Source organism: Amblyraja radiata, chromosome 28 (genome assembly GCF_010909765.2).
Source record: "Amblyraja radiata isolate CabotCenter1 chromosome 28, sAmbRad1.1.pri, whole genome shotgun sequence".
Lineage (NCBI taxonomy): Eukaryota > Metazoa > Chordata > Chondrichthyes > Rajiformes > Rajidae > Amblyraja > Amblyraja radiata.
Genome location: NC_045983.1, coordinates 5,583,181 through 5,598,559, shown reverse-complemented (window position 1 = coordinate 5,598,559; position 15,379 = coordinate 5,583,181). Strand labels below are relative to the sequence as shown.

At 41.6% G+C, this 15,379-nt stretch overlaps 1 protein-coding gene across 2 annotated transcripts in view; it reads left to right on the top strand.

The window, feature by feature from the left end:
- Nucleotides 1–14,008, top strand: part of spata22 (spermatogenesis associated 22) — a 60,096-nt gene extending 46,088 nt beyond the window's left edge. For both annotated transcript variants that reach the window (XM_033045645.1, XM_033045644.1), the window contains 2 exons: nt 3,625–3,722; nt 13,101–14,008. In XM_033045645.1, the coding sequence (XP_032901536.1) occupies nt 3,625–3,722; nt 13,101–13,292 (290 nt within the window). In that variant the 3' untranslated portion in view covers nt 13,293–14,008. The remainder of the gene's footprint in view (nt 1–3,624; nt 3,723–13,100) is intronic.
- The last annotated feature ends 1,371 nt before the right edge of the window (nt 14,009–15,379 follow it).

Here is a 15,379-nt window from a genome sequence, read left to right as displayed (position 1 = left end):
CCAGAGCGGGTGGAGCTGTGGTGGACGCTGCTGCGGCCCGACCTCCGGAGATTCGGTGGCTGCAACTGCGGGTCTGGCGGATGGCGGCACCTGGAGGGAGACCGCTTTTTGGGGCTTCCGCAACGGCGACTTCTCCCGCCCGAGTTGCGGGGTTGAAGAGCTCCTGGAGCGGGGCCTTACACCATTGCCCCGCGCGGCTTGGAATGGCCGCGGGACTGCGAGCGCACGCTGGGGCTCTAACCAAGACCCGGTGTGCGACCTTGCATCACCCGGCGTGGCTTTAATGGCCACGGGACAATCGCCATCGCCCGCCGGGGGCTTTGACTTTGACTCTGACATCGGGGGGGGGGGGGAGAGTGCAGTGGAGAGATAAGTTTTTTTGGCCTTCCATCACAGCAATGTGATGGATGTTTATGTAAATTATGTTGTGTCTTGGGTCTATTTGTTTGTAATGTATGGCTGCAGAAACGACATTTCGTTTGGACCTCAGGGGGTCCAAATGACAATAAATTGAATTGTATTGTATTGTATTGTAAGAGACGCTGGTGAGCCTTCTTGATCAGAGTTGAGGTATTGTGGGTCCAAGAGAGGTCATCGGAGATGTTGACTCCCAGGAACCTGAAGCTAGAAACACGTTCCACCTCCGTCCCGTTAATGTGGATGGGGGTGTGCGTGCCGCCCCTGGACTTCCTGAAGTCTACAATGAGCTCCTTGGTCTTCTTGGAGTTACGGGCCAGGTTGTTGTCAGCGCACCATGCTGCTAAGTGCTGGACCTCCTCCCTGTAGGCCGACTCATCGTTGTTGCTGATGAGGCCAATCACCGTTGTATCATCTGCATACTTGATGATGGTGTTAGTACCATGTACAGGTGTGCAGTCATAGGTGAAGAGGGAGTAGAGGAGGGGGCTCAGCACACAGCCCTGTGGAACGCCGGTGTTCAGGGTGAGGGTTGAAGAGGTGTGCTTGTCTAACCTAACAGACTGGGGTCTGTTGGTTAGAAAGTCCAGTATCCAGTTGCAGAGGGAGGGGTCGATGCCCAGGTTACCGAGTTTGGTGATCAGTTTTGATGGTATAATGGTGTTGAATGCTGAGCTGTAATCGATGAACAGCATTCTTACGTAAGTGTCTCTGTTGTCGAGGTGGGAGAGGGCGGAGTGAAGTGCCGTTGAGATGACATCCTCCGTACTCCTGTTCTTGCGGTAGGCAAACTGATAGGGATCCAGTGTGGGGGGTAGGCAGCTTTTGAGGTGTGCCAGGACCAGCCTCTCGAACCACTTGGTGATGATGGGGGTAAGTGCAACTGGGCGGAAGTCGTTGAGGCTTGCCGCAGTGGAGTGTTTTGGCACTGGCACGATGGAGGTGGTTTTAAGGCACGTGGGGACAACTGCTTGGGCAAGTGACAGGTTGAAGATGTCAGTCCAGACGTCTGTCAGCTGCGCAGCACAGGCCCTGAGCACGCGCCCGGGGATGCCGTCAGGGCCAGCAGATTTACGTGCATTAGTCCTACTCAGTGCCACGTATACGTCGTAGGGGGTGAGTGTGAGGGGTTGGTGATCAGCAGGTGGCACAGCCTTGATGGCTGTCTCTAGATTGTCCCTGTCGAAGCGGCCATAGAAGTGATTAAGCTCCTCAAGGAAGGAGGCGTCGCTGGATGTGGGGGTGGTGTTGGAGGGTCTGTAGTCCGTGATGGCCAGGATGCCTTGCCACATGCGTCGGGGGTCGGAGAAAATGAATTTTCATTTTCATTGAAATGAGATTGTCAAATGCACAAAAGCAAGAGGCGCTAAAATCCAGTTTTTAAGCATTAAGCCTCTTTGGAAAAACGTGTCACCTAGAAGAAAATGCAGGATAACCATTCAGTATTGTGGCTACATATTTCATTTGCGTCAATTGGGAGCCAAAGGTAGACAAAAATGCTGGAGAAACTCAGCGGGTGAGGCAGCATCTATGGAGCGAAGGAATAGATGACGTTTCGGGTCGAGACCCTTCTTCAGACTGATGTGGCGGGGGCGGGAAGAAGAAAGGAAGATGCGGAGACAGTAGGCTGGGAGAGCTGGGAAGGGGAGGGGAAGGAGGGAAAAAGCAAGGACTACCTGAAATTGGAGAAGTCAATGTTCATACCGCTGGGGTGTAAACTGCCCAAGCGAAATATGAGGTGCTGCTCCTCCAATTTGCAGTGGGACTCACTCTGGCCATGGAGAAGGCCCAGGACAGAAAGGCCGGATACGGAATGGAGGGGGAGTTGAAGTGCCGGGCCAGCGGGAAATCAGGTTGGTTAATGCAAACCGAGCGGAGGTGTTGGGCGAAGCGATCGCCCAGCCTGCGCTTGGTCTCACTGATGTAGAGCAGTTGACACCTGGAGCAGCGGATGCAATAGATGAGGTTGGAGGAGGTGCAGGTGAAAAAGTACAGGCTTGGCGTTCGCTTCGCCCAACACCTACACTCGGTTCGCATTAACCAACCTGATCTCCCGGTGGCCCAGCACTTCAACTCCCCCTCCCATTCCGAATCCGACCTTTGTGTCCTGGACCATTGATCCCTCTTCGACTCTTGTACTGTGGCTGCTTTATGAACTATCCACAAAACACCTCAATTACTTTCCTAGGTATCCGTAACTGCAGTTTGCAACATATTTCTGAATGCATATGGAGACGTACCTCTTCAGGAGAGAGGAATTCATCTCTGTGATCGGAAAGCATCATGCAGCATTGACACATGTGTTTGCCAAGACAGATATCTCTCTAAGTTCAGGAATTGAAAGACAACACACATTTGTTGCTAAAGATTGAGTATGTCAAGAGCATTTTGTCAACAGAAGGGGCTGAAGGACAGCATCTAGATAATGCGTATACCATTGATCCCTCTTCGACTCTTATACTGTGGCTGCCGTATGAACTATCTACAAAACACCTCAATTACTTTCCTAGGTATCTCTAACTGCACCTTCCAAACCTGCAAAAATGTATTAAAAAGGGAAGGTGGTGCATAGGATTTCAACCATCTATGGGCTGCTTTCCAAATCACGTTCCATCTAGACTTGGAAATGTGTCCATCATTATCACATGGTTTAAATACTAGAACTCCATGCTCAATAGCAATCATAGGAATACCTTCAGAAGAAATACAGCGGTCCAAAAAGGTGGCTCACCACAACTGCCTCTAAGAAAGGATGGGTGGGCTACAATTATTGGCTTTTTAGCAACACCAACGTTCTGATAAATAAGATCCAGAGGCTGTGATAAGACTTAATCCATTTTATGAGAATTGTTAGTTTCGCACCACAAAATCTCTCAGAAAATAGTCAATCATTTCCCTTTGGTTTTTTTAATGCTGAATGATCTTTCTTTTATATTGATTATCTGTGTAGCTATTTTATGCACTTTGTTCATTCAAGCAACTACAAATTGAATCAGTATTAATTTGCCCTGTCTTCTCTAGGGTTGTAAATGCATCTTATTTTAACATGCATGTTTGTTATAAATGAAGGTTTAAAACATTATTAAATACGATTTCCTCGTGAGAAACAAAAATCAATTATTAATGAATAAATTCAAAGTAAGTAACTTGTCTTTAGCATAGTAAATTTACACCTATTTACATCTGAATAATCATTTCTGTTTATAGCTACTTTAGATTCTGCTGTCATTTCTGGAGAATACAGTGCTAAACATTTTCTTCTGAGAGATAGAAAAGAATCGGTTCCTTGTGTGTTCTATGAAACAGTAAGTATAGCACTCCATATTGTTTAGGGTCATTGGAACATGGGATTTTTTCATGATCATAAATCACCTCTGGTTTATTAGTATTCCTGCATTTATTTTTTCAAAACCAGTGTATCTCAAATGCCTATAAACACCTAAGAAAATAAATAGTGATTGCATATGATATTTCAATAAATCAGTTAAAATATGACGTTGGTGAGGCTGCATTTAGAGTATTGTGTTTAGTTCTGGGCACCATATTACAGGAAAGATGTCAAGTTGGAACGTGTACAGTGAAGATTTACGAGGATGTTGCAAGACTCAAGGGTGTGAGTTATAGGGAGAGGCTGGGACTCTATTCCTTGGAGCGCAAGAGGATGAGGGGTTATCTTATAGAGGTGTATAAAATCATGAGAGGAATAGATCGGGTAGATGCACAGAATCTCTTGCCCAGAGTAGGGGAATCAAGAACCAGTGGACATAGGTTTAAGTGAAGGGGAAAAGATTTAATAGGAATCTGAGGGGTAACTTTTTCACACTAATGGTGGTGTGTGTATGGAACAAGCTGCCAGAGGAGATAGTTGTGGCAGGGACTTCTATAAGGAACAATTAGACAGGTACATGGATAGGATAGGTTTAGAAGGATATGGGCCAGATGCAGGTAGATGGGACTAGTATAGGTGGGACATGTTGGTTGGCGTGGGCAAGTTGGGCCTAAGGGCCTGTTTCCATGCTGTATGACTGATTCTAAAAACTAGGGAACAGGAAAGACACAGATTAATAACAAGACCTTTTCCGAAAGGGAACCCAGGCAGAGTACACTTTGAAGAATATCTGAGAAATGGCAAGTGCAGTGAAGAGGATCTCATAAAATATAGGTAACAAAGGGAGGTGCATCTGAAACAAGGCAAATAAATTGTATGCATGGAAATAAAAAATAAAATAAACCACACAGAGGTGTCAGAAGTAAGATAGCAATAGGTAAAATCAAATGAGGGTAATTGAAAATCAGAGAAAGTGGTACCAGGTGCATTTACAGTTTCTTGCATCTCTGAGCTCCACCAGTAGTTTCTTTGTTGCTCCAGATTCCAGTATTTGTAAACACTTCTCAAGATTCGAGAGAGTTTTTTGTCATGTGTCCCTGATAGGACAATGAACAATGACAATAGGACAATGACAATGAATTATGTCTTCATTTAAAAGAATAGTCTGACATTTCCAACACATGGGGAGCTATTTGCACTAGCCATTGACACATGGTAAGGAGGAATCTACCCGTTGTGGATTTGTCAGTGCCACCTTCCTGATTGAAGCCATCCCAGTCCTTAAACAGTAGTAGTCGGGCTTTGTATGTCTAAATTATGTCATGATGAGAGGATTAATTCAAGAAAGAACTGAAAATACTTTACAGCTTCAAACATATCCCTGCAACATCTGGGCCCTGTAACCTTGAAAGGCTACTAGATGATAACGTAAGAATCAAGAGATCACATAAAGATTTTTTTCTGTTTAACCTACTCACTGGTGAGGTGCCAGAAGAGTGGAGTGTGCTAATGCTGCTGCTTTGTTTAAAAAAAAAAACACAAATTTAAAGCAAAACCAGAATATACCGCATATATGCACCAAATCAGACCACATGTGTGGGATGAGAAACAGTTAGCATTTCAGATCGGAAACCCTTTGTCAAACGTTCTGACAAGAGCCAGATAAGGTGATGGAGGAAAATATAATTACAACATTTAAAGGCAGCTGAAAAGTAACTTAGATAGGAAAGCAGTAGAGGATATGGGGCCAAACACAGACAAATGAGATTATTGCAGATAGAAACCTTGGTTGATGTGGTTGGATGGGCAAGGATAGACAGTAAGAGACTATAAGTTTCTATTATAGTACAGGTATAAACTTCTTGAAAAATAAACCAAGTGCACTTGTTATCTTAAAGTTCCACATTAGAAGTCTAGTAATTTAACCCAGTAGTGTGGAGTTTAAAAATAAATCCTAAATGATGTAGCGAACTAAATATGTCCAACCAATGCAGAATAGCAATTAATACATTGACCGTTAAACTACATATCCAGAATTGTAGGAAGTATGTCAGAGAATAGAATTATCTTACCAATTTACACCATTGTAGTCACTGATTCAAATACTGTAATCCGTACTGGTAAACAACAAGATTGTCTAGAGGCAGTACTGCGATGAGCAATGAGGTTAATCTCCAGTGTGGCATGTACATTATATATTCAGTCTGGAGAAAAGTGGGAATCTGGAAATGAGAGTCCGCGCTGACTAACAATCCACACACACTAGCACAGGACAATTTACAATTTTTACTGAAGCCAATTAATGTACAAACCAGTATGTCTTTGGAATGTGGGAAGAAACCGGAGCACCCAGGGGAAACCCACGTGGTCATGGGGAGAACATACATACTCAATACAGAGAGCACCCGTATTTAGGATCGAACCTGGGTCTTTGGCGCTGTAAGGCAGCAACTGAGCCACCTGGAGATACTAGTGAGTGAATCTTATTAAGTATTGTTAAGAATATAGAGAAAGTAAACACTTCAATGTAGCTGCAGGATTCTAAACCAAGTTAGATGAAGCTACTTTTAGATTACCCCCTCCACCCCCCAATCCAGTACCATGTTTACAAAGCTGTTGTTCTGCTGCTGCAAGTAAGGACTTTATTGATCTGTTTTGGGAATATGACAATAAAACACTCTTGACTCTTGGTCAGGATAGAATAGTAGAGGAAAATAAATCTATAACTGGATTATAGATTATAGATTATAATGGATAATAGATGAATGTCAATTTTTAATCTAATTGTAATTTTTAAATTTGGCCACATGATGGAGCATTTTACTGTTGAAAAACTTTGGGTGTCATTATGCTTTCAATCCAATAGAACCGTAGCTTTTTTTTAAATATTAGGACATTTCTCATAGTCTATACCTGTTTGATTATCATATTTTTTCAACATGAATCTAGTGTTCATTATGCAGGGAATGATGATGATAAGCTGAGAAGACAGTTTCAGCATCAGACATTCACACATGATAATGGGTGCAAAATGTAGTTTCGAACTCTTGACAATAAAGTTCAAATGGACAACCTTGAAAGCTATGTAGTGTTTACACAGCCTTAACAAATTGTTATCACTTCACGAACACCAGCAACTACCACTGTGTCCATTTGTCAATGATGAAACAAGTGGCCATTTGGTAACATGGTGGAGATTGGATATTTGCTGCTTTGTGGTGTTTGTTCCTTCAATCTTGAGTTTATACTTGCCCCTTCTTCAGCCAGAGTTCCTTAAAGGAGAGTGGATTTAATCAAGTGACGTAATGGAGAAAAAATCCATTGAAATAAAAATTATTAGTAACTTTATATCGGCCAATAAAATAGAAATGGAAGGGTTAATTTACTTTCAGCTTCATTTGTTTCTTGGGCAAGTATCAGAATAACAAAATATGCTGTTCAAAATTTATACAGCATTAATAATTTATGAATGAAAATAAATATCAGGTAATCTTGTCCATCTGATAATTGGTAAACATTAATATTCTTTAAATGTAAATGAAAAAGTGTTTTTTTACACAGCTGCCTTACTTTTCCAAATTGATATCAGAATATAATAGCTTTATTCTGCGGATACAGTTTACAGTATTTTCACCATAAATTAATTTTGCTTGAGTAAATTTGCTTGAGGAGGTGTGAAATATATATTTTCTTATCATAAACATCCATTCGGTCAAACCTTATTAATGTTTTTGATGTATTCTTTGCATTGAAGGAAGGAGAAATTAATGTTAAAAGTATTTGAAGAGTAACTGTCTTGACATGAATAATTGCTAAACACGTATAAAACCATAAAGAATAATGACATGTAATATACTCTATGCCATTATTATTTATGATATTTTAACAGTGGCATTAACCCAGTGCCTTCATCAAAGTACTATAAACAAAAATGCTATTATGAACATGTAAAAGGGTTTTCAAGTAATATCGCTGACATTTACTGATAGTCTAATTCATACATTATTAAAACTTCTTACAATGAAGTAAGAAGCACATTTTCTTTCCATAAATCTTATTTTCATTTATCACTAATTTAGATTCTGTTATTCTGTCAGTGTTTACCATGGTAAATTAAGATTTCACCATTTCTCATTTCAATTCGCTATGTCATCAATCACTACACAGTTCTGAGCATTGAGTGATTCTGTTCCAAGAATTTCTGAAATCTCACTCTTGACTCAGTTGAAATATTAAATTTATATAATCTTATATATAATCTTATCAGATGATTGGTCATAACAGGGAAAATTCTACAGTTCTTCGCCTTACCAACAAAGGGATTTGTTCTTCAGCTCATGTTGGAGCAGAATTAGGCCATTCAGCCCATCAAGTCTACGCCGTCATTCAATCATGGCTGATCTATCTTTCCCTCTCAACCCTATTCTCCTGCCTTCTCTCCATAACCCCTGACACCCTTACTATCCTCCTCATCTCCTTTCTAAAGGTATGTGCTTTTATTCTGAGGCTACGGCCTCTAGTTCTAGACTCTCCTATTAGTGGAAGCATATTCTTTACATCTACTCTGTCCAGGCCTTTCACTATTCAGTAAATTTCCAATCAGGTCCCCCCTCATCGTTCCAAACTCCAGTGAGTAGAGGCCCAGTGCCATCAAACGCTCAACATGTGTTAACCCAATCATCCCTGGGATCATTCTAGTAAGCCTCCTCTCAACCCTCTCCAATGCCAGCACATCCTTCCTTAGATATGTGGAATTCTCTGCCTCAGGGGGCGGTGGAGGCAGGTTCTCTGGATGCTTTCAAGAGAGAGCTAGATATGGCTCTTAAAAATAGCTGTCAGGCGATATGGGGTGAAGGCAGGAACGGGGTACTGATTGGGGATGATCAGCCATGATCACATTGAATGGCGGTGCTGGCTCGAAGGACCGAATGGCCTACTCCTGCACCTATTGTCTATTGTCTCAAACTGCTCATTTAAGAATTTGAAGAAGGTAAAAATAAAGAAAAACAAAGCAGGCAAAATTGTAATGATCTTTGGCATAAATAATTCTAATACAGGTGCACAACCTTTTATCCGGTGTTCCGGAAATCGAAAAGCTCCGAAAACCGGACATTTTTTCCAGGATGTCGTCTGCACACCAAAGCTCGCGTTTGGCGCCAAACTTGACCCGAAACGACGCACGGTCAACCCAGGTCTATACTACTGTAGCGGCTGCCTCCTCCCCGGAGACCGGGGAGACAATTAAACATCTGTAAATCATTGCTTAAATGTTAGTCAGTTAGTTTGGAGGGCTTTTATGTGAAGAGGGGGGGTGAAGGGGGAAACTTTAATTCTTAGTCCCCTACCTGGTCGGAGAGGCGGGGAGCAGGCAATGCCTTACCGGGTCGCCGTGCAGTAAGCTCCGGAGCGCTGTGGCCGCCGACTCCCAACATCGCGGAGCTGGGGCTGCGGGCGTCCGGCCGCGGGCGGCGCCGGTTGTAGCTCCGACCCCGGCAACTCTACCCCTGGCTGCGCGGCGCTCCAAATCCAGCGCGGCCCGCGGCCGGAACGCCCGCAGCCCCAGCTCCGCGATGTTGTGTGTCGGCGGCCACAGCGCTCCGGAGCTTACCGCACGGCGACCCGGTAAGGCATTTCCCGCTCCCCGCCTCTCCGACCAGGTAGGGGACTAAGAATTAAACTGTCCCCCTTCACCCCCCCCCCCCCCACCACCACATAAAATCCCTCCAAACTAACTGACTAACATTTAAGCAATGATTTACAATGATTCCCCGGTCTCCGGGGAGGAGGCAGCCGCTCCAGACTCTTCACGCCCGCGCTACCTACCTAATCTACGCTAAAAATCTTCCATTCGGAAATCCGAAAAATTCCGAAATCCGAGAAGTCCCAAGGCTTTCGGATAAAAGGTTGTGCACCTGTACTTCAATAAGCTTTAACTTGTTTTATGTGTACTATGGTCAATGAAAATAATTCCAGGACAATGTTTTCAGAATCAACTGATCTGTTTGTCATACCAGTCAGGATAAAAAAAATCATACTGCATAAATTGCATTTTCTAAAGTACAGTGGAATTGTAGTAATTGGTCTTGATTTCACCAGTATAGGCATACCACTTGTAATCACTGCACTCCCAGGCACTTGTGCATTGGGCACAAAGGAACAATTTGCTTGTGGGAAGCATCATAGAGTGGCATGTCCCTGAGTGACTGCAGGGTCACAAACAACACAGTGGAAAATCCCAGTTGTTGAAACTCCTGTGGCAGCTCTCACTGCTGGTAGGCCTTGCCCTCAGCTCTACCAGCTGCCAAAGCTATCATGATCTTTTTCTTGACAACTAGAAATATATAAAACTATTGAAATTAGATGACAAATATTTTTTTTAAATAAAGAAAATGATCCATAATTGTTAAAATTCATTTAAATATTTAAGGATTCTCTGCTTCCCTCATCCCTGCAGAGCTACAATCCTTATTGAAAATAATCAGATGCTGCGCAGGGTTTAATCTGGCACAGGACCCAACATTTGATTTCTCAACAGAAATGATGAGCGAATCAGTGAGATCCAGTTCTGTTGGTGATCTCCATGGATACTCCAACAGTGAAGCATATTGGAGGATATCGTGTCAGCTATCAGTGAATAAATTTGAGACTGTGTTTGACTAGACATGTGAAATGCTGGCACAGTAGACAGATTAATGTTAGCAAGAGTGAGCATTTACCAGCAACACCCAGGCCATTGTATTGAGGGTTTTGACATTTTAGCTTTCTAGAATATATTGGGATATGGTCAAAGGACAAGTGGTCTCAGAAACTTGTCAGAAACCATTTCTTCAGCTTCCATATCTGCCAGGTGCAAATTTCTAATTTTTTTACTTTTCTGGTCTGAAAGTTAAAGCTGGGTCTTTCTAAAGCACAAATGAGAAACAATTTTGAATGCAGTGGGCAAATAAAGATGGCAACTCCTTAATTGGTTGTCCAGATAGACTTATCTATATATAATAGGTATCTTTAGTCCTGATTTTCAAGGTATCTCTACCAAAGTTTTCAAAATACTACTGCCAAATTGTCTCAGATTTGGCCCTTGTTTCAGATTCTCACAGGGAAGCATTATGACTTTGACACGTTTTAGGGAAATTGTGAATGAAGCTCCTTTTTGCTTCTATGCCTATATTAAGAATGCTACTGAATTCTTGCCGCGCTACTCTTTGAAGTTTAGTTTGGTTTAATTTAGAGATACAACACGGAAACAGGCCATTCGGCCCACCAAGTTTTTACTGACCAGCGATCCCTGCACATTAACACTATCCTCCGGGACAATTTACATTTATACCAAGCCAATTAGCCTACAAACCTGTTCTTCTTTGGAGTGTGGGGGGAAACCGAAGATCTCGGAGTTCTAATATTCTTAAAGCAGATGGTGTGAAGAATTACCTCCTTTCTATTGCTCCAAAACTCGAAGAGTTCAATCGCCTCGAGCTTTGTAACCTTCAGCTTGCCCCTCATCATTCCACCCTACTCCATTGAATATGACCCTTTCCTTTCCACTCTACTTCCAACACACACTCTTTGCCCGGCCTCCACAACATGCCCTGGGAAAAATGTCCAAGAGTATCCATGGAGATCACCAACAGAACTGGACCTCACTGATTCGCTCATCATTTCTGTTGAGGAATCAAATGTTGGGTCCTGTGCCAGATTAAACCCTGTGCAGCATCTGATTATTTTCAATAGGGATTTGCAATATGTGCCTGTGCAGTTACCATATTCTCTTCCACAAATAGCAATCAAAACTTGGTTAGACATCAACTTTAAATAGAAATCTGATAGATTTTTAATAGGTGCAGGTTTGAAGTGATATGGGGCATCAGTTGGCATGGGGAATTACGTGATGTGCTGGCATGGTAGAACAGGTTTGATGTGCTAAATGTTTTGTGAATGTCCTTTCCATTGTGTGTACACTTGTTGGAATAACATTTTATTTCTGTAGCTTTATACTACCAGTGGATATGATGCACCGGTTAAAGTCAGAATCATACAGCATGAAAACATGCCCTTTGGCCTGACCAAGATGCGTTTCGGTGCTGATCCCATTGGCTTGTGTTTGACCCATATCTCCCCTAAACCTTTCCTAGTCATGTACCTTTCTTTTAAACGTTATAGCCTCCAGCCACTTTGTCTGGCAGCTCATTTCATATATCCACCGCCCTCTTTCTAAATAAAGGTGCCTCTTTGCTTTCTGTGAAATCTTTCCCCTCTCACTTTAAGCCTGTGCCATCGAATTCTTGATTCTCCAATCCTGGGAAAGATGTTCATTTACACTGAAGAAGGGTTTCGACCCGAAATGCTGCCTATTTCCTTCGATCCATAGATGCTGCCTCACCCGCTGAGTTTCTCCAGCATTTTTGTCTACCTTCCATTTTCCAGCATCTGCAGTTCCTTCTTAAACATGTTCATTTACACGTTCTATCCCTCTCGTGATTTTATACACCTCTATAAGATAATCCGTCAGTCTCATCCACTCCAAGTAATAACGTCCTTGCCTTCCCATCCTCTCCCTATACTTCAATGATCCGTGTTTGTTTTCCATTGTGAGTGGCCATGAGCCAGGGAATATTATGATGGTAGGTAGAGATACGGCACCTTTTCAGGGTGGCTTTGAGAACATCCCAAATATTTTAGTCCATCTCCCTGGTAATATCCTATTGTAATTGAGGTTGTATTTGAGTGTTTATTTCAAGAATCTGGTGTCCATTTCATTAAAGATGTGCCCTGCCTGCCCATGGAGTATGCTGAGAGTAATTTGGGCGCCGATGGTGGGGATTTTGTTCTGGGGGAAGACACTGATGTTAGATTGCTTATGCTGCCAATGGATTTGAAGGATTTTTTCCAAGTTATCTTTGAGGTATCTACAATGCATTGAGGTATCTACAATGCACTGTTGTAGGTCGCCATGTGTTACAAGCATAGAGGAGGTCCAAGTGCTGTCCTGTAAACATGAGCATTGTGCCACACGTGAGATCTTAATCTTTCTCCTCAGATGACCAAAGTCTGTGAGGTGTACTGAAGGGCAACCTATCCTTTCAAATTGTATAAGGTCTTATATTATCCTTAAAATATGAAACATTATTTTTATCATTTTATAACTGTACTAACAACTTAAGCTAAATTTTATATAACATCCATTTACTTTCTAATGAATAAATGTAGCACGAGAGTTTCTATTTTGACTTTTGGCACTGTTGCCATTAGCATTAATGTTGGTAACATTTGTAGTCTCCAAGTGTCTTTGAAATGTTTCCCATTGTAAGCTAATATGACGGTTGATGCTGTCAAGCCTTGTATTTGCTGTTTTCAATAGGACCGTGACCTTCCAAGACTGATCAGAGGACAGATACACAGATGCATGGGCACCTATGACAAGAAAAGAAATATCTTTAAATGCGTCTCGGTCAGGCCTGCTTCAATTGTAGAACAGAAAACCTTCACTGAATTTGTCAGTGTAACAGATGCTGAGATGACACAGTTTGTTAAGGCTCTGAATGAAGTCTGAGTACTCTTTCATAATACAAGTTTGTACAACATGGGAGACTTAAATGTCTGCGGAAATGTTGTTTGGAATTTAAATTTCACACTGTTTAGAAATCTTAATTTAAAAATTGCATCTGTAGATAGATGCATGTGAATTCATGTGAATACATTGTTGTGTATTCAAAGATATCCAAAGAACCTTTAAATCCCTGGTTTAAAATTGAATTTATGTTTGCATAATCATTTGTTTAATTCCATTACATCAAAAAAGTTTGATTTACTATGCTGAAGTGGGGTACCTGTTGTACACTTCCAATCAACCTTAATTTAGATTTGTTTGCCTGTATCTTCTTAAAAAGTGTTTGTTGAAAAGGATTCAAAAATTCTCACACATTAATTGAAGGTCAAAAGAAGGTCAGAGGAGCAAACAAATCTCAAGTTTTGTCATCTAACTTCTGGGATTTTATTTCTACTTATGTAATTTGTGCAGCTTCATATGCAAAATTCTTAAAATGTATTCATTTCTTGTGCTAATACAGATAGTCAGTGAGCTCCTTATCTGACTGTATAATGATCGCATAAGAGGATTAATGCCTGTGACATTATTGAGCAGTAATCATCTTTTAGGCATAAAGTTTTCATTCTGTATGTTTTCCGTAAATACATCAACATATATTCTGCATTGTTCGCTGTTTAATAAATTTTGGATTATCTTCATTAAAGCCTACGAATCCACTGCTTTTATGGCTCTTTGCTGTTATTTAAAAATGGCTTCTGGACCACAAAATAATAATGCTGTAAAAAATGTATCAGCACTTATGTTACTAACCTGTTTTATAAACTTTCTGTTGAGATCAGTTAAAATTCTAAGCTAAATGCTGTATGTTAGCTTAAATACAAATCACTTCCTTTGATTTCTCATCCAGAAGAGTTCACCAGTTCTACTGGGATGTTAAAAGGACCTCAAGAAGAAAGGGGAATCTAGGAGAGCAACTAGTTGTTCCAATTTAGTTTATGTAATGGGTGTTATATATAGTGCCCTCCATAATGTTTGGGACAAAGACCCATCATTTATTTATTTACCTCTGTACTCCACAATTTGAGATTTGTAATAGAAAAAAATCACATGTGGTTAAAGTCAGATTTTATTAAAGGGTATTTTTATGCATTTTGGTTTCACCATGTAGAAATTACAGCAGTGTTTATACATAGTCCCCCCATCTCAGGGCATCATAATGTTTAGGACACAGCCATGTCATGTAAATGAACGTAGTCATGTTTAGTATTTTGTTACATATTCTTTGCATGCAATGACTGCTTGAAGTCTGCGATTCATGGACATCACTGGTTGCTGGGTGTCTTCTCGGTGATGCTCTGCCAGGCCTGTATTGCAGACATCTTTAGCTTATGCTTGTTTTGGGGGCTAGTCCCCTTCAGTTTTCTCTTTAGCATATAAAAGGCATGCTCAATTGGGTTCAGATCGAATGATTGACTTGGCCACTCAAGAATTGACAATTTTTTAGCTTTGAAAAACTCCTTTGTTGCTTTTGCAGTCTGTTTGGGATCATTGTTTTGCTGTAGAATGAACCGCCGGCCAATGAGTTTTGAGGCATTTGTTTGAACTTGAGCAGATAGGATGTGTCTGTACACTTCAGAATTCATTATGCAACTACCATCAGCAGTTGTGTCATCAATGAAGATAAGTGAGCCAATACCTTTAGCAGCCATACATGCCCAGGCCATAACACCCCCACCACCGTGTTTCACAGATGAGGTGGTATGCTTTGGATCTTGGGCAGTTCCTTCTCTCCTCCATACTTTGCTAATGCCATCACACTGATATGTTAATCTTCGTCTCATCTGTCCACAAGACCTTTTTCCAGAACTGTGGTTGCTCTTTTAAGTACTTCTTGGCAAACTGTAACCCGGCCATCCTATTTTTGCGGCAAACCAATGGTTTGCATCTTGCAGTGTAGCCTCTGTGTTTCTGTTGATGAAGTCTTCTGTGGACAGTGGTCATTGACAAATCCACACCTGACTCCTGAAGAGTTTCTGATCAGTGGGACAGGTGTTGGGTTTTTTTCTTTATTATAGAGAGAATTCTTCTGT